At 39.1% G+C, this 24,944-nt stretch overlaps 2 protein-coding genes across 2 annotated transcripts; one reads left to right on the top strand and one right to left on the bottom strand.

Annotated features, from left to right (window-relative positions):
- Positions 1 to 367: 367 nt before the first annotated feature.
- On the bottom strand, positions 368 to 8,868 carry slc39a1 (solute carrier family 39 member 1). The gene is made up of 4 exons (XM_061709458.1): positions 8,620 to 8,868; positions 6,521 to 6,651; positions 5,901 to 6,221; positions 368 to 1,855 (listed from the first exon to the last, which is right to left on the bottom strand). Exons 1-4 carry the CDS (start codon positions 8,732 to 8,734, stop codon positions 1,502 to 1,504), a joined length of 921 nt encoding a protein of 306 aa, XP_061565442.1. The 5' UTR covers positions 8,735 to 8,868; the 3' UTR covers positions 368 to 1,501.
- A 3,666-nt stretch (positions 8,869 to 12,534) lies between these two features.
- On the top strand, positions 12,535 to 19,104 carry tmem208 (transmembrane protein 208). Its single transcript, XM_061709447.1, has 6 exons — positions 12,535 to 12,719; positions 14,985 to 15,080; positions 17,084 to 17,143; positions 17,234 to 17,370; positions 17,951 to 18,035; positions 18,129 to 19,104. Exons 1-6 carry the CDS (start codon positions 12,714 to 12,716, stop codon positions 18,264 to 18,266), a joined length of 522 nt encoding a protein of 173 aa, XP_061565431.1. The 5' UTR covers positions 12,535 to 12,713; the 3' UTR covers positions 18,267 to 19,104.
- The last annotated feature ends 5,840 nt before the right edge of the window (positions 19,105 to 24,944 follow it).

The following is a 24,944-nucleotide window of genomic DNA, read 5'->3' as shown; positions in this document are numbered from 1 at the left end:
CATCTTAAGGCACAAACTTTTTACACTTTACAATGCATTATAGATGGCACAGTGTCACACGGCAGACTAAACCTGAACTGAAAGTAGTCAACTTCCTTTCTTTACGCAATCCCATGATGAAATGTAATATATAATATATGCATGTATGTATAAAGCTGACACATAACTGAGGCACACCACAGTAGACATGGCATCTACATGGCAAGGTTTTTCTCCCACTAGGGGAGTTTTTTACCTGCCATTGTTTATGTAATATCTGCTCGGGGGTCATGTTCTGGGTATGGGTCTCTGTAAAGCGTCTAGAGACAACTCTGTTGTATTAGACGCTATATAAATAAAATTGAATTGAATTGAATTGAATTGAATCAGTAACTTTTTTTGGAAAACAGCCATTATTGGAGCTTATGATCTGATCAACCCCTGACTAAAACAGGAAACGTAATAACCTACTGCCATAAATGCATTTATAGACGCAATAGATCCCTTTGATTGTAAGCAAGCTGACTCACAAATGTGCCTGGTATAACTTTATGTCGGAACAGGTTTTGAGTGCACGTATGAAAATAAAGGTCTCACTCATGTTTAAAATAAAAAAAACTGACGTTTTAAATGTTGTGTGCCATCATAAGTTTAAAAAAATTGTTTAAGCTTTCGCTTCATGTAATATTATTTTTTTTCATGGTGCTAATACTTAAAGCTCCTGCATTTGTCCAAAATGTAAACAGGAAGTCAATCAGTTTCTATTTAAGCCTGTTTACTTGGCAAATTCTATCAACAGGGCAACTGGACTTCCTCTTTTTATTTATCTTTTTGATTCTTGAAGACCTGGCATGAGACTCACCACGATGACCGATAGTCTACACCAGTGAATTACCGGATAACGTGAAAATCTAAATTTAAAACCTTACCAAAAGCAGTGGAATATCAATACTTACTGACTGTCACCAGCAGTTTACAAACACTTACCACCCAGCTGAACCCAAAGAACAAACAGTGTGAAATTCAAAAATATAAAACAGGTAAAGGCACATTTAGTGCTATTTGGAAACAAGGACCTGTGAATGTTGCAAGGCAAACTGAGTATAATCTGATACACTGAGTTGATTCATTTATGAGAAAGCAGCACATAATTGCAACAGTGCCCTTTGTTTCCAACAATGTTCTGATGTGCAGGCCCAAAGCATGTTTCAAAACAAGGTCAGTTATACATGAGGATACATGGTCCTGTATTTCTCTTCGGTAAAATCGTTAAGTAAAATGAATGTTTTAAAACTACATGTACAAAATATCGTCTGGGCTCTTCCACAATTAAATCTTTTAAAAGTATACTGAAAGAAAAAACATCCATTTGACTTAAAATATCCAGAATTTGATGTACCAGTGCATCGAATAATCCGTGTCTTTGTGCACAACAAAGATGGATTCAGGATTCAGGACTAAAGTGGCAAAGAAACTTATGAAAACGTCAGTAGATGGCCAAAAGTCCGTTCTCCTGACAGTCTCACCCCAAAAATGTCAGTGCTGCCATGATGGTGAAGCCCAGCAGGATGAAAAGCACTTTGAGAAGCTGCTTCCCAGCAGAGTTGAGCTCGTGCGGGAGGATCTCCATGAAGGTGATGTAAACAAATGTCCCCGCAGCCAAACCCTCCAGGATGGCCTGAATTAGAGCTCCAGATGCCAGATCCGCCTCCATCACACTGATGCCGACGGCGATACCTAAAGGTGACATCATGGCGAACACGCCGATGTACACAGCTACCCACAGTGGATGAACTGCACTCTGGACCAGCTTCACTGACAGGCTGAACACGATGATGCTCTTGTGGACAAGAATCGCAATGCAGATCTCCAGCACCTGCAAAACATAAAGAGGCCTTCTGGTTATTTCTAAGTCTTTACACTGTCAAAGACAATATAGATCACCAGATCTGCTGCAGAGAGTAATTACTTTTTGAAAATACTAAAAAGGGAACATGTAAAAAGTTGGAACTGAGAACTTTCCCTGATTGTTGGGAACAGTCTTCTCCTTTTAAATTTGATCCTTAATACAATGATGACTTTGGTTACTACTGACTCACATTGTAATACATGCAGACCTTTTCTTTTCTTCTACTGTCTCGCTGATATAAGTGGGATCTTTCCAGACAGAGATACCATCTTGACAGCGGCCTGAGAGGCATTAATGATGACTGTGTAGATGTTCAAGTTACCAGTGTTCCCTGACAATGATTTTCAGAAGTCTTACAGTGATTTACATAACAGGATCACATTTGTTTTTAAAGGCTTGTTCATAACCCAGAACTATGACTGTGGCCGTCAGCAATGTGAGCTGCAAAGTCCTGCACGATAAACGTTGTGTGAACAGTGCTGCAGGTCCCAGAGCGGGTTTTGATAACCTTCTGCTACGGTGTGTTGCACAGATAATGAAAAAGAAAGCCGGGCAAAGACGAGAAGAGTCAGGAGAATCTACCACCCTGGTACAAGAAATATTCTTTTCAGTACAAATTTCATTTATATACACAACAAGAAGAGCTCATGACACCCTGTAAATCAGTGGTTCTCAAATGGGGGTACGCGTACCCCTGGGGGTACGTGAAGGCACTCCAGGGGGTACGTGAGATTTTAAAATATACATATATTTAAAAAGTAACATCCATGCAAAAATCCTTTAAAATAAGTATTTTATAAATAATTGGAGGAAAATATAAGTCTAAATTCATAAAATGAATTTTATCTTCAGGAGTAGGCTATTCAACTTATTATCCTAAAGCCGCAGAGTTTCCCCCACACCAGGATGGTTCCACCTAACCTGTCAATCACCTGGCTTCACCTGTCAATCACTTGGACCAACGATGGAGTCGTGGTTGAAGCGTAGCAGCAATATTTTTATGTTTAATAAATCAGTTACTGATGGCACAGTGCTCTGTTTTAAGTCTTTTTTTTTTACAACCAAAAGTGCTTTGCGCTGGTTAGGGGGTCCTTTACTGAAAAAATATTTCACAGGGGGAACATCACTGAAAGAAGGTTGAGGACCACTGCTTCAATCATTGAATATGACATTAAAAAACCTCAGACACGCCATCAGCACCAAATACTGCTCGTCTGACTGTTGAAGGATGTGTTGAGATTTGTAGCATGAAATCATTGTGATTCAACATTTAATAAGTGGAAACCTACAACACTGGGTTACTTTTAAACAATGAATAACTCCCAAAGCCCCAATTAGCTCATATGAAAGAGGCAGTCTGTAAACACAACAATATTAAACTCTGTTAGACAATTTAGCTTTCATCTATTGCTTCAAATGATAAAATGAATGTTGATGGGAAAACATTGTGAAGCACAGCCTTGGATCTGTCCATCCTTCAGCAACTCAGAGTTTGTGATTCCAGCTGTATTTTTACCCTTTTTTTCTGTTTTTGTTTATCAAATGGTTCCAAAAGTGGTGCCAGTGATGTTGTCTGGCTCTATTATTGTCGTGATGTTCACAGAGTGTGGACTCTGCCATCCATTTGAACTGGAATGATTTTTAAATAGTTATTTTTATAGTTATTGTTCTTGCTGTGGTTTATGCAGCATCGCCTGAGGCTCTGAACAAAGTGACCATTAAAAATTGGCCTTCAGCCTTGCTTTATCATTTTTGACAAAGGCTATAACTTCTGGGTTCCAGTTTATGATATGTTGTTTTTGAATGTATTTTACTACACTCTGACATCTTTTTTTTTTTTTTTTTTATGTACGGTAATATATATTTCATGCCTTTTGCCTTCCGTGAACATAGAACTTAAATCTTTTTAAAAAATGTATCCAATTAAATACAGCGTATAGACACAATTTTTTTTAATTTGATGTATATTGGTTTTCACTATAGTAAATAATCATCTAAATACACAGAAAAGCCACACACGTGCAGTCCTGAGGCAGCACTGATAGTATGCTGAGAGTCCGTAGGCTGTCTCATGATTAGAAGATCCGACTCACATGACATGCTGATTCATTTCCTCTCATGGCGTTCAGAAGCTCCAAACTGAAACTTTCTATGATCACAAAGGCATGCAGTGAATATAACCTTATAGTTTGTAAATAAGGTTTATAACCTGAGGGAAAACATCCATCCATGTGATGACATCCAGCCCAGGATCACATCCCCACCATTTAATAACTGTTCTTCCTTTTCACTCAATACTTTTGAAGACATTCAGACCCTGGTAAAAAAAAAGAGCAAACTTTCTTCCTCTTTCTTAGTTGTAGTTCCTACATCTTTATTTTCAAAAGTGCTTGATTAAATTGGTCCTTATTTGGTCAAAATAACAAACCTCTCTCTGCAGTCCGGCGTTGTCTCCAGCTCTTTAAATCAGGCAATTGTGAGCCCCATTTTAAAACAACCCTCTCTCGATCATTCTGACCCAAACAGTTTTAGACCTATATCAAAACTTTCTTTTATGTCTAAAATACTACAATAGAGAATAATTTATTTCATGCACTTCAGTCCAGTTTTCGGAAAAGACATTCAACTGAAACGGCTCTTCTGAAAGTCTCTAATGTATACTGACTCTGGTCAGTATACAGTTTTAGTGTTGCTGGACTTGACAGCTGCTTTTGATACAGTTGATCGTGTAATCATGATCCAGCGTCTGCAAAATGACTTTGGGATATCTGGAACAGTGCTAGAGTAGTTCTTATTTCAATGGCAGAACATTTAGTGTCCTGGCAAACAATTATCAGTCGGATTCTAAAACGCTTTCTTGTGGTATTCCTCAGGGCCCAGTGCTGGGACCAATTTTGTTCTTATTATATTTGTTCCCCCTTGGAAGGCTTATAAGCCTTTTTGGCAATGCATCTTACCACTTTTATGCTGATGAAATCCAGCTATACTGTTCCTTTCATGAGTCGGAGATTGGGGTGAAAGCTGATTTATTATTAAATTGTGTAGACTCCATCGAAAAATGCTTAACAAACAACTATCTTCGGCTAAATGCTTCCAAAACGGAATCCCTGATCTTTGCCCCTGATGAAAAGGTTCAACTGATCCAGCAACACCCCCGGGCCCTGGGCCCCCCTGTCCAGTCGAGCATCAGGGCCCTGGGGGTGTTGCTTGAGTCATCTCTTTCTTCGGATAAACACTCAAGAGCTATGTCAAAAATAGCTTTTATCATCTAAAGAACATTTCAAAACAGGCTTTTACTTGTGCTCATAGATGGAACCAAATCCCCCCGATTTTATCTTGTTTACATTGGCTGCCAGTAAAGCAACAAATTGATTTTAAAATTCTTGTACTGACTTTTAGAACTTTTCATGGCCAAGCCCCAAAATATGTTTATGATCTTTTAACTGTTTATGCCCCAGCTTGCTCACTCAGGTCATCAGAACAAAAAGGTAATATCTGTCCCAAGATCCCAGTGTAAGACAAGAGGAGATCATGCTTTTCAGTCCCTCGCCCCTCGACTATGCACTTTTCCTCTCTCAATGCGCCTGACCAACAGTGCTGACTCTTTCCAAAGACAACTGAAGACCCTTTTATTTGGACAAGCTCTTAGTTGACTGAATAACCTTGATTTTGCCATTTTTTAAACTTGGTTTTATTTTGCTTTTTATTTCCTTTTTTTGTTCCTAACCCCTGTTTGTTTTATACTTCTTCTTTTATCCTGCTCTGCTTTTTATTGTAAAGCACTTTGTGATTTTTATCTGTGATAAGTGTTATAGAAATAAAGTTGATTGATTGAGTGATTGGTTGATTGATAATCCCAATCCCATCTAAACAACAGTTTAAAACCAAAATTAGGACATAATGAGGTTTAAGATGTAACCTGAAAAAGGTTTATTTTTCTTTCATAGTGCAAGGGGACAAATAAATTGAGAAAACAACAAATGCACAGAGTGAATTTAACATTTCTTCTCACCTTTGAGTCAGTGTTTTGAAGCCCGATAGCAAGACCCTCAAACACCGAATGGAGCGAGAGTGAGAGGAAGAGCATGAAGGAGCGAAAGGGGGAGTGAGCCTGGAAGTCGACGTGGACGTGGTGACCGCTGCTCTCCAGGTCTGGGCTCGCAGCAGCTTCGTGTCCGTGTCCGTGTCCATGTCCGTTTCTTCCATCTGATAAAAGCGGTGCCGTCTCCTCGTGACCCGCTCTCATCTCCCGGAAATTCAGGACCATTTTCTCCAGTATGAGGACGGTGAAAAACCCAGCAGCGATGATGAACTCCGGAAGAGGAAAGCTGGTCTGTTTAACACGATTCAGTGTGAGAATCAGAACAGCTACAGAAAACTAAAACTACTGCCTTAATCTTTAAGTAAACTATGAATATACAACAAATAGGGATGAGATTATTAGAGCATCAGACTATGAAAAACATTTAAGAGACATAACATTTCTGACGAAAAAACTCATGATCTGAAATTCTTCAACAAAACCATCATTTGTCAGCAGTTTTAACGAAGATAACTGATAAACAAATAAGGAATACTCAGAAATCATTGATCCCTCCCAGTTTTGTCAAACCAGGCTGTACTTGAACGTACCTCCACCTGCCGGGCGCCCAGCTCTGCTGTGATGTCTGACAGGTAATCTGGAATGATGTCGAGCCAACATGCTGCCAAGAAGACGCCGCCGGCAAAACAGCTGATCAAACTCAGAACTGTGCGGTGGATTTCTTCAAAATAAAGAGATAAAACATCCGTGAACTTCTGGGTTACACTTCATCCATTTCTCAGAAAAACAAATCTACAATGAAACTGTGACTGTAGTTTGACCTGATGTCTTTCTAACTGTCTACTCTTTCTTAAGGTGAAAAATGGAATCAGAAATGCTAAGGGAACATGTGGCTCACAGTAAGAGTTAGATGGAAATATTCAGAGTCATGTATTGCTGTTGTGCTGGCCTTTCCTCTGTTAAACTACTCTTGTTTTAGTAGATTTCATTTAGTCTTGTTGGTTAATGAAGGACAACAAGAACTTAAGTAAACTTAATAAAGGAGTGTCTTATGTTTCATAATAGGGATGTATTCATAAAAAAACCAAACTACACTACAGGTGTTTCCTCCCAAATTAAGTCGCCCGTTGGACCTTGATATTATATTTCATGACTGTCAGCACTGAGGTCAGGATGACTCAGCACAGGGATGTGATTGAGAGAAATGATACTTTCACTTCTATTTAAGACAATCCTGCTTTGCCTCTTTGAATTAAGTGAGTGTGACCACGTGTTATGGGGCTTTGGGTTTCAGGCTTCATCCCCATCAGGTGACTCCTGCCGGGGCTGATCACTACTAGTAATAAGCACCTGACACCTGCAAGACTGTCAAATATATGTTACAAAAATATGACATATGATGGCGCTGAGTGCTGGGCGGTATGACCAAAAATTTATATCACGGTATTTTTCAAAATTATATCGGTTTCACTGTATTTTTTTTTTCATGCACAACTGGGTGTTAACCACATTTTCTAATGATTTGGAAAGGAATTGCTGCAGTAAATTGTCTTAGAATGGCCTATTTTACTGTCAAATCAAATCAATTTGATTTGATTTAGGCATGCTTTTCAAAGAAAAAAATATTTTACAAAATTACAAGGTAGAAAATATTTATTGAACATAAAAAAACTGAACATTTTTAAATTTCCAACATTATGTTGTTTTCGTTCCACCTCCTGGTGAATGTTAGGTAAAATTCTTATGTGGTTACTTTTTGGTTGGCCAACGATTTATGTTTGTTGCAACCGGTACGGGAGCGGCCAGTCTATTTCCTTATATTACAACGCCGTTATTAATTGTTCGGTTTTTTCCCCACTTATTCCACCGAACTCCGAAAGTGTTTTTTTGCCATTTTCGGACGAACAATTTCGGTTACCGTGTCCAGCGGCGCTACGTTCCGCCGTTCCCAACGTTGTGTACGCTACTGTACATACTCACCGGTATTACGGTATATGAAAAATTCATATCATGAGAAAAATAAACACCGGTATTCGGTATGAACCGGTATACCGCCCAGCACTAGCTGAGGATATGATAGCCACAGTGTTGTTTAAGTGAGTTTCCCCATTGAGGGAGAAATAAAGGATAATCTAATCTAACCTAAATCAATCATAAAAGTCTGAAGCCAATCCTGTTATTTACTTTATCTCAACTCCATCATCTCCGTCACTGTTAATAGTTTCTCAGTAAATACTGATAAAATCAGAAACAGTTAATGTCTTTACAACACTATCAGCAGCGAAACCACGTGATCCACATACGCATACAGCAGGATAAAACCTTTTATTCAAATACTGTTAATTAGTTTATCCTAAGTGGAGTCTTTACATAAAACTTCAGTCAAACATTTGACAATTAAAGGTTTTCTTTATCTGCAAAAGGAAATATAAGATAGAAGAATTAGGGAAGCTAAAAATAAATCACCGACTTCCTCTTTGTAGTTGGGCATTAGTTCAGCTGAAATACAGATAATCTAATCACAAAAACATGACATGGTAACTTGTAAGACGCCAACATTGTTCGGGGGAGGTCGAACACCATTTATTTAAACCACTTCTCTTTATAAATACGAATATTGTAAAAAGCCAAACTATGATATTAAATAGAAAGGTGTTTGCCACTGTGTGAAAGTATAAAGTGCACCGACCTGTCCCGTTTGTGTCTCTGAACCATCTGACTCGAGCAGGGATGAATCCAAAAAGGAGAGTTAGCAGCAATAAACCCACCAGAGCGCCGATTTTCACCTGGAGCAGATAATCCATGGTAGAGTATGAGCGGCCGGTTCAAGAGTGAGACCTGCCACCTCTCTGAACAAACATTAGACTAAGGATGAGGCTTGTCGACTCTGTGCTAACATCACGATCCCATGATGAGCCATGTTGTTGTTTGGAAGCGGCTCCGCTGCAGCTACGGTGGCCGGGGAGCGCCAAACTGGAGGCGCTTCAAAACTCCACTTAAAACTACAGCAGCGGCTTTTTGTTTTAATCAGTGAATGTATTTAGCCAGGGGTGCAGATCCGATGTCAGGATTGATTTTAATTTTAAATTTTTTGCCAATATCCAACTCATACCATACCATAAATTGGTAAAGGCTCGCCAAAAAATACTGCACAGGGAATCATTTATTGTGCTTACCTTTCTTGTTTATTTGTCCTAAACAGCCAACAGTGTGTGTCACTGCTTACTTAACTGTTATATTTGTAAATCATAATTTTAAGGGTTTTGGGCATGTAGTGTCTACTCATCTCAAATTCTTCTCACCATCTTCCTTTTATCCTATGGGACTACTTTATGCACGATCAATTGATATATGGATGAAATATGGAGCCCTAAACAAGTTGTTTAAACTAACTGATCATGTTTTAACACAGTTACGGTGATAAACAGTTCTAAAAAAAAAAAGGACTCATTGCTAAGAGCACAATAAACACAGAACGTTGGCAAAAAGTAATTGTCAAGCCCGTCAAATAATTTAAAAAATATTAATTCAGACTAAAAAAAAAATTATGGAGTAGCAATACTTTCATTCTGTACACCTCAAAACGCACCATGGATGTATTATTTTTTTAGAAATATATTTTTAATAAATATTCTACATATTCAACCTTTAAGTCTGAAAATACATTTGTTCAATTTTGAATAATTTAGGGTATTTTTATTGGGGGGGACATTTCATGTTTTTCAGAAATTGGGGGGGACATGTCCCCCCCGTCCCCCCCGGGATCTGCACCCATGTATTTAGCTATTTATTACAAATTAATTCCTGTTTAACTAAAACACGGATTTTTAAGTTGCTCGACCGTTAGCACTGGCTGTTAAAGTTAAGAAATTAATTTCATTTGGTACCATAAATAGTCATTCATTAATTCAGCCTATACGACACATACAATAATAAATGAAAGCAAAAATGTTTCATTGGTGGGATTTATTTGCTTTTTGTTTCGGTATCTGATTACATAGTTTGTAAATTGGTATATATTGAAGATTTTTGCTGCTCCTTGATTTCCCCCTTGGAGACTAGGGTATCTGATGTGGTCCCCAGTACCCCATTATAGGGGTTTATTTATATTCTCTGCAATCACTTGTGAAAAAATAGGCATTTCTATTGGCAAAGAGGAGATGGAAAATAACTGCATATCGTGTTGTGACAAAAAACATTTTTTTATCTTTCTCGATATTCAATTCCTGACAAAGTACAGCACAAGCCAAAAAGTGTTGTTTTAAAAAGCTCCAACTTGATATAACTCCTTCTAAGATATAGAAACTCTTCCCCACTGTGTTTTCTTTAAATCCACACTGACATGACATGAATTCATATGTCCACCACTTGTGACATATGGTCCTCAATTTGTTTTATGTATATCAAGAATGCAATTATGTTATCAAGAATAATATCAACAGGAGGAGCACAACAATGATTTTATGTTAATATTTCAACTACTATACATTCTGATGTCAATACAAAATATATTTTTTACATGTACTATATTTATGAACCTGGACCAATTTAGTTTTCTGGAAGGTAACAAAGAGTTACATTTTAAATATTTCTGCTCTCTCTTGTTTTTAAACCTTTCATTTACAAAACTACAAAGGAAATAATTTTTAGTATCCACTGAGCAACTTCACTGGGTCTAGAATTTCAAACCAACCACAGCCTCAAAAAACACAGAGAGAGTGGCTATTAGGCCATTGTGGTATAACCCTCTTTCTTTCTTTCTTTCTTTCTTTCTTTCTTTCTTTCTTTCTTTCTTTCTTTCTTTCTTTCTTTCTTTCTTTCTTTCTTTCTTTCTTTCTTTCTTTCTTTCTTTCTTTCTTTCTTTCTTTCTTTCTTTCTTTCTTTCTTTCTTTCTTTCTTCTCCTTTCATCTTTTGGGAATTGAGGATACTGACTGTTGCTGTTAGCAAAAAAAAACAATATTGTCTGTTCTCACTGGAAAAGTCAAGTTGAATTGTTTCAAATGTTGGCTGTTGCACCTTTTACTGAGAACATGTTGGATTTTTGGTCAGATTTTGGGCTGAAACAATAGGCGAGTTTTTTCAGGGTATGGTCACATACATCCACCAGTTGTTTCTGGGCGTTGACTTTTTTTTTTTTTTTTTTAGGCACCAATTACCTGAATCCTTTCACAATAGTATGCATAGCGCACCTCCAAAGACGTAGGTCTTTTGTTTTAACTAAGTGTTCTTTCTCCACATCTTAATCCACATCCCTGCTTGTAATTAATCATTATTTAGTATATGCCACTTTTATAGACTGAAAAAATAATATAAAACTCTCCTTGGGCTCTTACATCATTTTTGTATCATGAGTTTAATGGACCAGGCAGGCAACATTTGCAATTTTACACGGATCAGAATCAGAATCAGAGTCCGGTTTATTGACCAAGTCAGGTCAAACAAGATAGGGAATTTGACTTGGTTATTTTCGCTCACTGTACAGTAAATAAACATATGACAGCTCTTATTAACATATATACGTTTAAAAAAAAGTGAAAGGTGCAGCAGTATGAGGTACACAGGGCTATTGGTAGGTGCATTGTTACAGCATATGATTGTGGTTATTATTATTATTATTATTATTATTATTATTATTATTATTATTATTATTATTATTATTATTATTATTATTATTATTATTATTATTATTATTATTATTATTATTATTATTATTATTATTATTATTATTATTATTATTATTGCTTGATCTGTTAGTTCCTATGAAGCTCCCAGACCCCTGAGTTTCATCTGGATCTGGTTGGTTGTGTGTCCCAAGTACCAGAACCAAGCAAGGTGAGGCAGCGTTCAGTTATTCTGCTCCTCCCCGGTGGAACAAACTTCCTGTAGACCTGAGGTCTGCTCCAACTGTCAGCTCCTTTAAATCAGGCCTAAAAACATTACTGTTTACTGAAGCTACTCCTAAACTAAATACTTACCGGCTGTACTCTACTGCCCTTATTTTTTAACAACTTGTGCTTTTTATTATTTTACCTTTTTTCTTATAATTTTATTTCATTTTATTTGTTATTTAAGTGTACTCTTAAATTAAATACTTTCTGAAAACCGCGAATGAGATGTGTACCTGCGGTTCTCTACTGCCCTTAGTTTTCAGCAACTTGTGCTTTTTATTATTTTACCTTCTTTTCTCATAATTTTATTTCATTTTATTTGTTATTTACTGTCTAATTGTGTCTTGCCGCTTTTAATGTTGATGTAAAGCACTTTGAATTACCTTGTGTTGAATTGTGCTATACAAATAAACTTGCTTTGCCTTGCCTTATTGCACAGTGATTGATTACTCTGAGACTATGAGGGTTGAGAGTTCATCATCAGTTCATCTGAACACACACACACTCAAAAGAAAAAAGAACACATTGAGTCTTGTACAAACACCAAAGCTTTAAAAGTGCACATTACAGTAAAACCAATTGCATTTCTGAACACAATTTTTCCAATAATTGTAGAAAATGACGACGACCAGCAGATGGCGCCACGTGTTCAGGTTTCACCGTCACGAGCTGCGCGCATGCGCGTCACTTCCTCCAGGACCAATAGTGACGTGTGTGTGCGCCGGAAGTGTTTTCTCCTGCCGCTGCAGCCGGAGTGCTGATGTGTTTCAAGAGATTTCCCCCCAGAGAGACTCCAGAGCTTGGTTTTTGATGCTGAGACGTCCTGGCGGGGAGAAGCGGTGGCGAGACTAGGGTCCGTGACCAGGAAGAGATCAGCAGCAGCAGAACCAGCCGATGGCGGTGAGGAGAGACATAATACATCCATGGGAGAGACTGCAGCTGCAGCAGGACTGACACCAATAACTACACAAACTCACTCACAGGGCTGACAACCCGCCCTGGAGAAACAGAATGCTCCCGTATTTATAAACTAAAGTACGCGTCCCGTATTGAGCTGAAAAGGGACGCACTTTGTCCCGTTTTAAGCCTGAATTATGGTTCTGCGTTAAATCGACGCAGAGCATACGCCGTAGGGTACGCGGCGACGCGCACCTTCGCCGCGTACTCTACGCCGTATGCTCTGCGTTGATTTAACGCGGAACTATAAATCAGCCTTTACTGTGAGAGTCAGAAAATATTCATAAAATGCCAATGAGATGTTGAGTTCATAAGTTATTTTCTTCTATTTTACTACAACTGTAGCCTACAGTCATGGCCTTTGAGGCACAAATACGTTTTCTACAGACTTTCTGTTTGCACTTTTGTTATTGCACTAAAAATGTGCACTATTACAGAATAGATGTTCTGCTTTTTTTCTTTTAATTTATACAATTTTAAGTTAAGCAGGACAGGTTTCTGTTTCAGAAAGATACTTATTTTATTCAGTTCATTTTGTTATTTTGTATTAAAGTGAATTGCTGATTAATAATTTGTTTTCCACGTGTTTATGGCATTCAAAAATATGCATCTAATTCAATTCAGCTTCGAGTCAAATAGTTAAAAAATCGTTTCAATCACAAAAAAAGGGGCTAAAAAAATTCACCACGCCAGGAAAGGTGAAGGCAATCGGGTTGACCGGCCCTTATTCATTTTTCAGGGAGTTGGCAACCCTACTCACTCACTGTTGCATGAACTCTAACTAACGCTGCTGCAAACCGATGAATGAGCAGTCTGCGAACTGTCATTACGTCTCACCTGGAACAGTAACTTTATCCAGATATGGTGTTATGCGGCTTTTAATGTGCTTGAATTACAGAAAACTAAAGATTCAGCTTATTTATTGGCCCCTTGAAGAAAGTCGATCACACAAAACCACTGAAGTTATAAAAACATACATTAAAAGGCATCCATCCACCATCTATACCCGCTTATCCCAGCTCAGGGTTTGCAGTAATCTGCTGGAGTCTAGACCAGCTTTTACTGAGTCAACAACAGGGGCAAACCTGAACATGTCCCAGTCCATCACAGGGCCACATATAGACAATCACACACACTTACACTTTAGAACCACCAATTAACCTGATCTACATGATTTCTGACTGTTTGAGGAAGCTGGAGAAACGACGACGAGGATAGAATCAGGCATTAAACAGTTATTTATCATCATTCATGTCATCATTCAGAAGAGACCCCCCCCCCAAAATAAAATAAAAAATGCTGAAACAGTTTTCTGAGGTTTTAATAACATTTCTGTGACACAATTTGGTCAGATTACCACATACATATAGTACAAAAGCACCCTCTTCAAACACAGTGTAACAGCTCCATTCATACCAGTTAGTTTTAGTGGCTCCCTTCTGTGGGATGTTTTGCCTTTTTGTAGGCAGTGCTTCATCTTTGTGTGAGCCACAAAGTGCAGTAAATCCATTGTCATGTGGAGTTAAGATGAAGATGGAGGGTCTGTGTCACAGTGCCCTCCAAAACGAACAGGTCAGTGACCGACCACAACTCCAAAGAGACAGGGTTGTGTTTAGTTGGTATTTTTCATTTGGTAGTTGCTTTAACACAGAAATAAATGCAATCTTGAACAGAAAAAGTGTTTCTTTTCAGTAATGTTGCCTTTAAGCAAGCAGTGCATAAAACCAAAAGAATGCTCTAAATATTTAGAATATATCTTCAAAACTTTTTTTATTGACAAGAAAGCAAACACGAGTTAAAAAAAACCCCAACACATTATATGACATGTCACATTCTTGAAATAAGAATCGTTTTTCATTTTCTCCTCTGCTTCATGATATTTAAAGGACAAAAAAATAAATGTATTAGTCTGGATCACATATAAGTTAATTTTGTCTATGGATTTACAATTTAATTTGCCAATTCTTTTTGACCGACAAGAAGAATTGGCAAATTAAATTGGATCATATATAGGATGCGGGAGGAGGCTGATTCAGAGGGAGACCAGAGGGAAGTTGTATCAGTATACTCTAAAGGAGTAATGGAGTATGGCCTCTGATAGTTTGAAATGCCTGTTCTGTAGTTTGCTGAACTTTTATTGATAATTTGATATTTTTCAAAACTCATTTTTTGATGTTGCTGACGCTACGCTGTCTTTTTGCCCTACAGCCCAAAGGTAAAGTTGGCACGAAGGGAAAGAAGCAGATCTACGAGGAGAATGAGGCGACACTCAAGTTCTACACAAGAGTCATCCTAGGAGCTAATGTGAGACACAGAAAAAGTGTTTTATATTACAAGTAGTTTTGTCAGAAAACAAGATTTTTATTGTGGTGAGGCAGTGAGAGTATCCAAAGGAAACACACTTACAATAAAAAAGAGCATAATATAAACAAAATGAGTGCATGCATGGCCTGAAAAATGTGCAGAGGATATTCTCTCTCTTTTTTTAATTACAAGTGTGTGTGTGTGTAGGAAAGCTCTAGTTCCAGTTAGGGAAGGCTGTTACCACTCTGTTTTATTAAGTGTCACTTTGGTATTGTGGACAAAATGCTCAATAATAAGAGCTGGCACGTTACTGCCAACAATTAGGTTGATTGAGTTGTTGGGAAATGCATGGGAGTCAAAAGATGTAGCAGTTAAATTAGTTGAACTCAAAAATGGAGTTACCACATTGGGGCGTAAATATCTGACAAAGATCTGTGTTAATGAGTAAGGATGGACCAGTAAATATTAAAATACCACTTGGTTCATTGTGTCTTAAGCCAGTAGAGGGCACATGTACTTTTGTGTGATATGCTGCATCCATGTGGTCAGGAGTGGTATTGTTACAAATAATGGCTGTAAAACAACTAGTGAAATGATCTTTTATCCTTTTCCTAATTTCTGTCTTCATCAACCATCTTTCACAAAACCAAATTTCATTTATAATTTCAAGAAAGAGACCCAGAGGGTGAAATCGACAAGAATATTATTTGAAAGGAAGTTGGGACATAAAAAAATATGTGTATTGGGGTAAAAAAAAAAAAAAATTATTAAATTCTCAGTTAATTTGTGAAACTTCACTGACACTTTATGTGAAACTGTGCTGTTTTCATAATCGGCTATATGTTGTTTATCATTTACAACATGCACCATTCACATTTATTATTAACAACATGCCTTTTTTTTAATTTTTTATTTTTTACTTTTGATTAATAAAAAAAAACCCAGAGCTGAAACTATGACCACGAAACTTGCAGATGGACTGGGTGCTAGAGTTCATGGCTGCTTTTTCACAAGTCAGACTCATGTCATCCTCAGAAACACTCAGATGACTCTGTACTAGTGATGGATGACAGACAGAGAAGCGGCGGACCGCTGGTGGAGTGTAATCTCACCTGCACTCATCTGTCGGGGGAGCAACATCACAGTGACTTTAACCCTCACAGCGCACTAAAGGTCACAAAGACACTGCCAGTGCCAGCGCTGTGAGGGTTAAAAAGCTGAACGAACTGATAAAGAAGTCTGGTTCTGTTCTGGGGACTATTCTGGAGGGAGAAACAAAGTATTACTGATTTGAGTTGATTTCAAATGCAAGGGAAAATATGGTGGACAATTAGACAGAAACAGAGCAGCAGGCCCCTCTGGCTCTGTTCTGCCTTGTGAGGTCGCAGGAGACTCAGAACAAAGGGGAGGTGAGCTCTGTCTGCGGACGAGTTGGTACCACAGGATATGTCCCTCTCCCTAATTAGGTTCCTGCCCTTTTCCAGTGTCATTCATTCAATAATTGCTGCTACCTTCCAAGGGGGAGTTCCTCCATCGGTGTCACTCACAAACGCAGGGAGGTGAAATATTGTATCAAATGTCCTCCTTTTGAAAGTGCTGTGAGTAAAGGGCTTCAGATCCTTCTGCATATTTCAGTATGATGACCAGGCGACCTGTCCGGTGTACCCCTGCCGTTCACCTGTAAAGAGGTGGGATAGACACCATCAGACCCCCGTGACCCCGTATAGGACTAAGACGGTAGAGAAAATAGATGAATGAATGGTGTGTAATCACACAATGATTGGTCTGAAATGAAGCAGGGTGCTACATCTTTGTTAGACAAAGAAAAAGGGAAAGACTTTCTGCTTTTGAAGCTGGAGCCTTTTTGTTCCAAAGATGGTTGATGTTTTTTTTTTTCTTTTAAATATCTTCCAGTTTTCAGAAAATGCTCCAATAAATCGATTGACTGTTGCAGCTCTGTTACTATCATGCACCCAGTTGCATTTCAATCTTTCTTCTTGCAGGCCATATATGCTGCTGTAAATTTCTTGGTTTTCTACAGTTCGTCTACATTTTGGACATGGGTGAGTGTTTGAAACGATCCGTGTATTCACACCTCTCATGTAAAATGATGCACCGCTCCCTTCACACCGTTAAAACCTCCTCTACCCCAGCTGCTGCTGCTGTTTGCACTTGCTGTTTACGTTGGGAGCTACCGCTCCATGTCTGCCATGGCCAAGCCGGTGTTTGCTGAGGATGGAAGTCTCTTGGATGGAGGGATAGACCTAAACATGGAGCAGGGAATGGCAGAGTAAGTAATCCTTAAAATATAGTCAAAACATATTGAGAAGAGAGCCACCGTCTTTATCCAGCACACACTATAAGAGAACACGATGATGTGAAGCCTTGGAAACTTGGAAACACAAAATACATTTTCACAAAGGTTGGGAGCCTGTTTTATATAATGCAAAGGAAAAAAAATGTAATTTAGCTTTGTATTAGGCTTTTCTTTTTTAACTCAAGTTTGGGATAAGAGTACAACTGTTAGGTAAATATGTATTTTTATAATTGTTTGAAACAGTAGTTGATCAATAAGGATAAGGCCCAGGCATTTTCAGCTGTAAAACTTCACATTTACAATTATCTCTTGGTATTTTCTTTTAATAGATAGCACAGCGGAGATAGACAGGAAATGCATGTAAAGATAGCCAGGGAATGACACGCAGCAAAATGCCCATCCAGCTGGAAGTCGACCCGCAGACTTGGCTGCCGAGAGCATTATTTCACACAAGCTCTAAAACTGAACACATGTGCTCACCTCTCTGTAAAGAGGGTTCTTCAGTGTACACAGACACATGTGATAATCTTTCCGCTTTGCGTTCTGGTTTTAGGCACTTGAAGGATGTCATCCTGCTCACCGCCATAGTGCAAGTGCTCAGCACGATCTCCTCTTACTTCTGGTATCTTTGGTTGCTGGTAAGAGTTTTTCTAGAAGTTGTCGGATTGGAGCCGCTGTTTTCATGTCTCATATGTTTTTCTCGTGACTGTTTGTGTGCGTGTGTGCTTTAGGCCCCGGCCCGTGCCCTACACCTGCTGTGGGTGAACTTTCTGGGTCCCTGGTTCATGGCAGAAAGCCCTTCAGCTCCAGAGGAAGTGAACGAGAAAAAGCAGAGGCGACAAGAGCGCAGACAGATGAAGAGATTCTGATGCTGCAGAGCAGACGGAGCAGTATTTTTGTACACAGAATCTAGTACGACAGAAGACAAGGAAGTCATAAATTATTCAGGATGAAATTTTGTTATTCTCAATCAGATACTGAGGAATCTTGTTTTCCACGTTTATTTGTTTTATGCTCTTTTCTGTCATCCAATTTTCTCCCCAAATTATAAAATGAAGAGTTCCCTGTTTGGTCACCACCGTCCAAGTATCATTTGTCTTCATCAAGAGATTTAAGACTCTTTGCTTTTGCGTCATGATATGACAACTGCCCCCCTAGAAACTCTTTGGGTTACAAACGTTCTGAAAAACAAAACAAATACTCCAAACTGTCCTCTTCTGATTAGATTGTCCATTATTTAATTTAATTATTTTAATTTTTTTTGTTGTCAAAGTTCTCATTTTTGGCTTGTTTCTTTTTTTAGACAACATTGAGACTTTATGTCTGAGCAACGGTCTTATCAAATCTGTACATGAATTTTTATTAAGAAAATGGAAACATTTTCACAATTAAAATCTTCAATGAGACATTTTTTATGATGGCTAGTTTTTCAAGGATTTTTTTAATTGCCACGTGATTTTGTCCACAAAAACAGTCTTCTTTAAATTTTGGGTTCAATCTCATTCCCTACACTAAATGGTTCTCAAGAAAACTTTACCGTTTCAAAATTATAGGCCAACTGGAAATGTCTGTGAAACAAATCCAATATTAGAGATAATCACCATGTAATTGAATCTTAAACGTTTAAATTATAATGAATTATTATTGTTTCTGGAGAGAAAAAAGCCGTGCACAGTTATTAGGAAACTGAAATACCCCCCCCCCCCCCCCCTTCAAAAAAAACAATGAAAAAAAACAGCCCAAAACAAATATGAATTGACGATTATAAACCCTTCCTTTCAGTGATTGTCTTGAGTGTTTCTTCCATTGAGCCCATCTTCCTGTTAATCATCTTCAACTTTGGTTCAAACGGAAACCTCAGGTTTTAAAGTTCTCTTCATAGAGTCTGACTTTTCTCCCCATTGAGAACGGTAGGTTTGAGAAAAGAAATTTGACATTGATTTAAAGCCGGGTGAAGGAGGACAGGTCAGTATTTGGTCGTCTTTAAGGCTTTTACTGACCCGCTGAGCAGTTGCATGGACGTGGTTCATCCGCTGAGGCCTTTCTGAGTGCGTTTGCATGTTCTCCTTGTACTTGAATGTTGCTGCTTCCTCTGGGTACTCCGTCCGCTTCTTAAAGTTCAAAACATGCAGGTTAGGCTGATTGGTGATCTAAAACTGGCCTTCCCCCTTTCAGACAGAAGCTGCTAATGAACTTCTAAGGTTTATCCAAATATGTTAAAGTGGCATGACACAGGAACCAGGAACGGCCCGCTATGAGGGATATATATAGGGATATATATATGAGGATATCTCAATATGTTTAAACTATATTTTAAGGATTACTTAATCCTTAATGCCATTCCCTGCTCCATGTTTTGGTCTGTTCCCGATAACTCACAATGAAACAAATCAGATGATTTATTTGTAGTTTCCTATCAATATGTGCTTTGAAGTATCCCATTCAGTAAAAATGTATATACTGGTAATTTTAATGGAGTTTAAAGGCAGGGTAAGGGATATCTGGATGATGTTGCATCGGTTGAAATTTGAAACACATCCAGAAAACCCTGAGAGTGACCTCCCTCCCTCAGGTGCTCTCCGAGGAACATTTTAACTTCCCCAAGCCTGCACCCCTTATACCGACTCCATGTGTACAAGCGTGAACCCTTCCCATGTCTGATGTTGGCAGGAGGAATCTTTATTCTGTTTCCAGTTTACAGAGCCAGGATTGTGTATGAAGACTTCTTTTTCTTTTTTTTTTACCAAGTATTAACGAGATGGGAAGCTAGCGGATGGGATATTTAATGAAAATGCCAAACAAATGTTTTGTTTTGGAAAAATACCGTAGAATCCATAGATGTCTGAACAGTCACCCTCCTGTGTTGCAAGCAAGAAAATAAATTGGATTTGTGTGCAAAAGCAGCGCGTGTGTGTCCCTGCGATGAACTGGTGACCTGTCTAAGGTGTAAGGTCTGCAGGGTTTGGCTCCACCGCTCTAACCCCGAACAGGATCCATCAAGGTGTTGAAAATGCTGCACGTGTGATTGTTGCTTGAGAAATATGTCCCGAAAGATCTGTTGAAAAAATAACCAGAACTAGTTGTTAAAACACTTAATAAATCACATATCTGCACTCTTGTTTTAATTGATTTACAGGTGTTTCATCTAATGCTGAGGAAACATTCTGCAATAAGCCACTCAGAAAACCCAGGATTGCCTGTTTTTCAAGGGAATCGGAGATAAAAAAAAAAAAATGATATGCTGGATTTGATATTGCTCCCAGTCAATTCAGTCTTGAGGTTTAGTTTTTTCTCCCCCCAAGTTTTTGTGGCTCTTGTGGCCTTTGTTGGCAGTATTTAAACAGGAAACAGGAGTAGCATTTGACGGGGGAGGACATGCAGTAAAGCGTCACAGGCCTGGACTGGAATCTGGCCCGCCTGCATGGGGCCTGGGTCCTCCGTATGTGAGGTGCCTGCTTGTTGCGGTGGGCTAATCAGCGCTTGCTGATTCCAGTCTTGAGGTTTTTTTGTCCTTCGCAGAGAGAGAGATGTTTTAGTTTAATCCGGTAAGTCACGCAAACCTCCCAAATTCGTATTACTTTTGCTAAATCTCAGCACTGCGGCCTCCTGATTGATGAGCCAGTCTGAGAGAACAGCTGGCAGCTTGTTTGCTTAGAGTTTAAAATAAATCCACTGTAGACCAACAATGTCAGAAATATTAATTAAGTGGCTGCAACACTCCATAACACCTGTAAGTCATTTTTCATTGGCTCTTGAAACAGCTCCGATATTTAAAAGCAGATATTAGAGCTACCAGATGAATACACAGATGACAGCCTAATCCCTAAATACTGAAGATATGTTAAACCTCTCGGTGCAACTTCCGTTTCCATGCGGTGAGCTGAGCCTTGTCCTGCGGGCAAAATGCTGTTTATTATCAGGTCTACTAAGAGACTCTGTGTATCCAGTGTTGACAAAGTGAATTTAGTGATTATGCTGGAGCTCTTAGGAGAGTGAGTGGGCTGGAAAAAGCCTTTGGTCTGCTCCCAATATAATTACAGATTTGTCATTACAGCTACATCCACGCTCACCCAGCTCGACAAGCTTCGACCTGCAGCCTTCGGTTTGGAGGAGATTCCCTGTAATGGTGTGAATCCAGTTTCATGGAAGGAAAAAATGGCAAAGCAACAACAAAGTCTGCTTTAATATAACACACAGAGGTATCCAAGTGGTTCCTTTCATTCAGCTTTATACTTTTACATGAATAGCCCCTCGAGCTTTTGCAAAATGACTGCTTTTTTTCTCTGCCTGTGTCTCGCCCTCCTTCATCCTTACCCTGTGGTCCTACACTGTCTCTATTATAGGGTTATAAACAAAGTAACCAAAATTAGAGCAGCACAGCATCCAGTTGTCAGGGCCAATCCCAGATGTGGGCTTTGAGAGGGACCATGCAGCAGTGTAATTTATTCTGGGGCCACTCACTTGCACGTAACACCCCCCCCCCCCCCCCCCACCCTGCACAAAAAGTTACAGATGTACATTGTGTTTCTTTTGTGTTTCTTCTGTAGTCCTGTACGAGCAAATATGCAGGAATTTGGATTTATGTGTTGTTCCGAGCGCTCATTTCAACTCGGCGTAGAGGCGTTTCTTAAAATAATGCCCTTCATGTGAGAATCTCTATCTCAACTGCTAATTTAAGATGGCGAGAAAAAGAAAAGAGTGGGAGGGCGAGGACCTTGTTTACCGTGGCGGCAAAACAGGGTTCATGCTGACAACATGAAATAAGGGAGTTGGAGCTGTGCTCCATTTTCCATGCTTAGTGTGTAACTTTGGATAGCCTGAAAGAGAAGCCAGCAGTTATAAGCCATAAAACTGCGAGGGTTAAAATAAATACGTAAATGCTGGCAAGTTTCACAAGATCTAAGATTAAAGGCAACGAGTCGGGGTGATTGAAATTAAGCTCTTTGTCTCATTGGCTCCAGCAGAGCACGATTTTCACGTTCCCTTAAGACTCGTGGAGTCAGACAAAACAGGAAATTGGAGGGCATTTGGGCAACAGTTGAGCCTTTGACCCTTGAACTGGAGCACTCCCTGGCTTTGAAGTCAAGAGGGAGAATCACAAGCAATTCACCAAGTGCCGAGTGTGTTCCCTTGAACATTTGGCCTGCCCTGTGTAAACAGAATCAGAGCCTCTCCGAGTGTGTTTGGCAGAGCTGTGGGTGTAGTCCCCCTTCAAGTCCATCATCCGGGCTCCCATTCAACCTTATTTTGACTAAACTGACCCACACACTGAGCACTGTTTGGGTTGTAGCGAAGGAGCGCCAGTGCATGACGCTCATCCTTCAGTCGAGTTTCTTTTGAAAAAAGCAAACTCAAAGCGAAGCCCAGCTGCTGACGATCGACTTGCTTTCCTTCTCTAATAACAAATAAGCATCACTATTTCCAGCATCATCTTCTGGTTTAAAGATGACACCGGCCAGGCAGCGTTCACAGCTCCCGCCATGGCCTTAAAAGGAAGCTGTCAAGAATTCCTGCTGCATTTGGCTCCCGTGTGGGTGTGGGAGTGTGCGTGTGGACTTGTATAACTCATGTTGTGAGGACATGCATCTGTTTACACAGTTAAATTGTGGCAAAAATGAGAAGTGCACGTAAATGTTTAAGGTGCGGCACTCATAGGGTGACTTCCGATAGGTATGGTTGTCGTTCATGCTGCTGGACATTAATGTAAGTCAAAATCATGTTCTCTGAAGCGATGCAAATGCATGTCTCTAAGCCTGCTGAACATTAATCTTAGTGGGAAATACTCCACCCGTCTCAGAGATTGTCACTTCTGTTAAACATCTCGCTCCGCCGCCTGCCTGCCTGTCATCTGCTCCTGTTTGTCATCACCTGCAAACTAAAGCCGGATCAATCAACCCGTATGACGTCATATCTTTAATATGCCACGGCTTAAAACAATTTACTTTAATATACTATATTATATTATCTTCCAACTTTTGGCGCTTGACTTATGTAGATCACGGCCATATGTATGATGTATGTAGTTTATAGTGTCTGCATATAAACACCTGGCTGAAAACGAGCTCTTCCTTTCATGCATCAGGGTTTGAATTTCTGCCACTGTCAATGGTTATTGGAAGATGGACTGGTCTGCAAAAGACAAAAAAAAGTAAAGATGATGCACTCTTTTCAAAACTGCTCTAATGCAATGTGTTTTTCTTATGTTCTGCATGTTTTAATTGTTGGGGAAAATAATAAATGAAAAATAACAAGCACCAACAAGTAAGAAGATTTGAGCATGCCAATAAACGTTATGAAGGTTGTAATTAGCTTGTTGGGGCTGTGGCTTGTTTACAGTCATCAGAAAAGGCCAGATGATACCAGTGCCAATGCTTTCCAGATACTATAACTCTTTAACGCAGACCATCAGCAGCCACGGGGTCTTCTGAGCTGCTGCCAAACACACTGAAGATCAAAATAATCTGTCCACACATCAGGAGATGGCAAATAAAGTAGCAACGTGTGTGCAGCTTTCCTTAGTTCATGACAGTTAAGTGTAACGGTGGAGGTAAATTTGAGTCCTGTAAGACTAAGAAGTGTTGAAATGCAAAATCCAACCCCACAATTGGCTACAGAGGATCTTTGTGAAGGAGTGAGGGAGCCAGATCCATGAAAAAACTCACATGTGCACACCTTAGACATCCTTGAGACCATAAATACACACATTTATAGAGCACTTTTAGTCTGATATGATTAAGTTAAATGGACTGCTGGACTGGACTGAGAGTCAGATAATGAAATGGGCATACAAATACACATCTACATCAAAAAATAGTAAACATTTTGACCTGAAAACTATCTTGTGTTTTACTGGATTTCTAGAAATTTAAAGTGTTGGTACACGCATAATAATTCCACAACAAGCTAAAAAAAACTAATAGAGAGACACAATTGTTTAATTTATGATCATAGTTCTCTCCGGAGATGAAGCAGTCGTAGATGTGTCACTTTCTTACACTTTCCTACCTCTTATAAATTATTCATACAATATAAAAGTTTGTGACGCTGTTATTTCACAAATGTGTTCCTACAAATGTACTGGGTGAGCTATTTTTGCTTTTGTAGAGGCTGATGCAGTCTAAAGAGCTTAAAAACAGTGCAGGAGTGTCCAAATTCCATGTGAAGCAGTCTGAGACTCATGAAGGTCAGAGCATAAAATAAATAAAAATATCAATAAAAAGAGTTCAAATAGCTCCACACAGCCCACTTCACTCCTTATTCACTGCATATCCCCCTTTGTGTAAGCAACAGCTCACTTGTACATTAAGTTTAAGAAGTCTCCAAACTTTGGACAACCACTGAATGTCTGCAGAAGCACTTACACTTTGGAAAATCCAACATGTAAAGGTTGAACAAAAGTGGCTGGATATTTTGCAGCACAAATGTCAGCGAAAGGTCCTTTGCATGGAGACACAGACACATATATAACCATGAACCGTTGTGTACTTAAATAGAGACTTGAGAGCAACAACTTGCCAAGTATATTTAAAATGCCTCTTTGGAAAAAT

The sequence above is a fragment of the Cololabis saira genome, chromosome 2 (genome assembly GCF_033807715.1).
Source record: "Cololabis saira isolate AMF1-May2022 chromosome 2, fColSai1.1, whole genome shotgun sequence".
NCBI lineage: Eukaryota > Metazoa > Chordata > Actinopteri > Beloniformes > Belonidae > Cololabis > Cololabis saira.
This window is presented reverse-complemented; position numbering and strand designations above follow the sequence as displayed.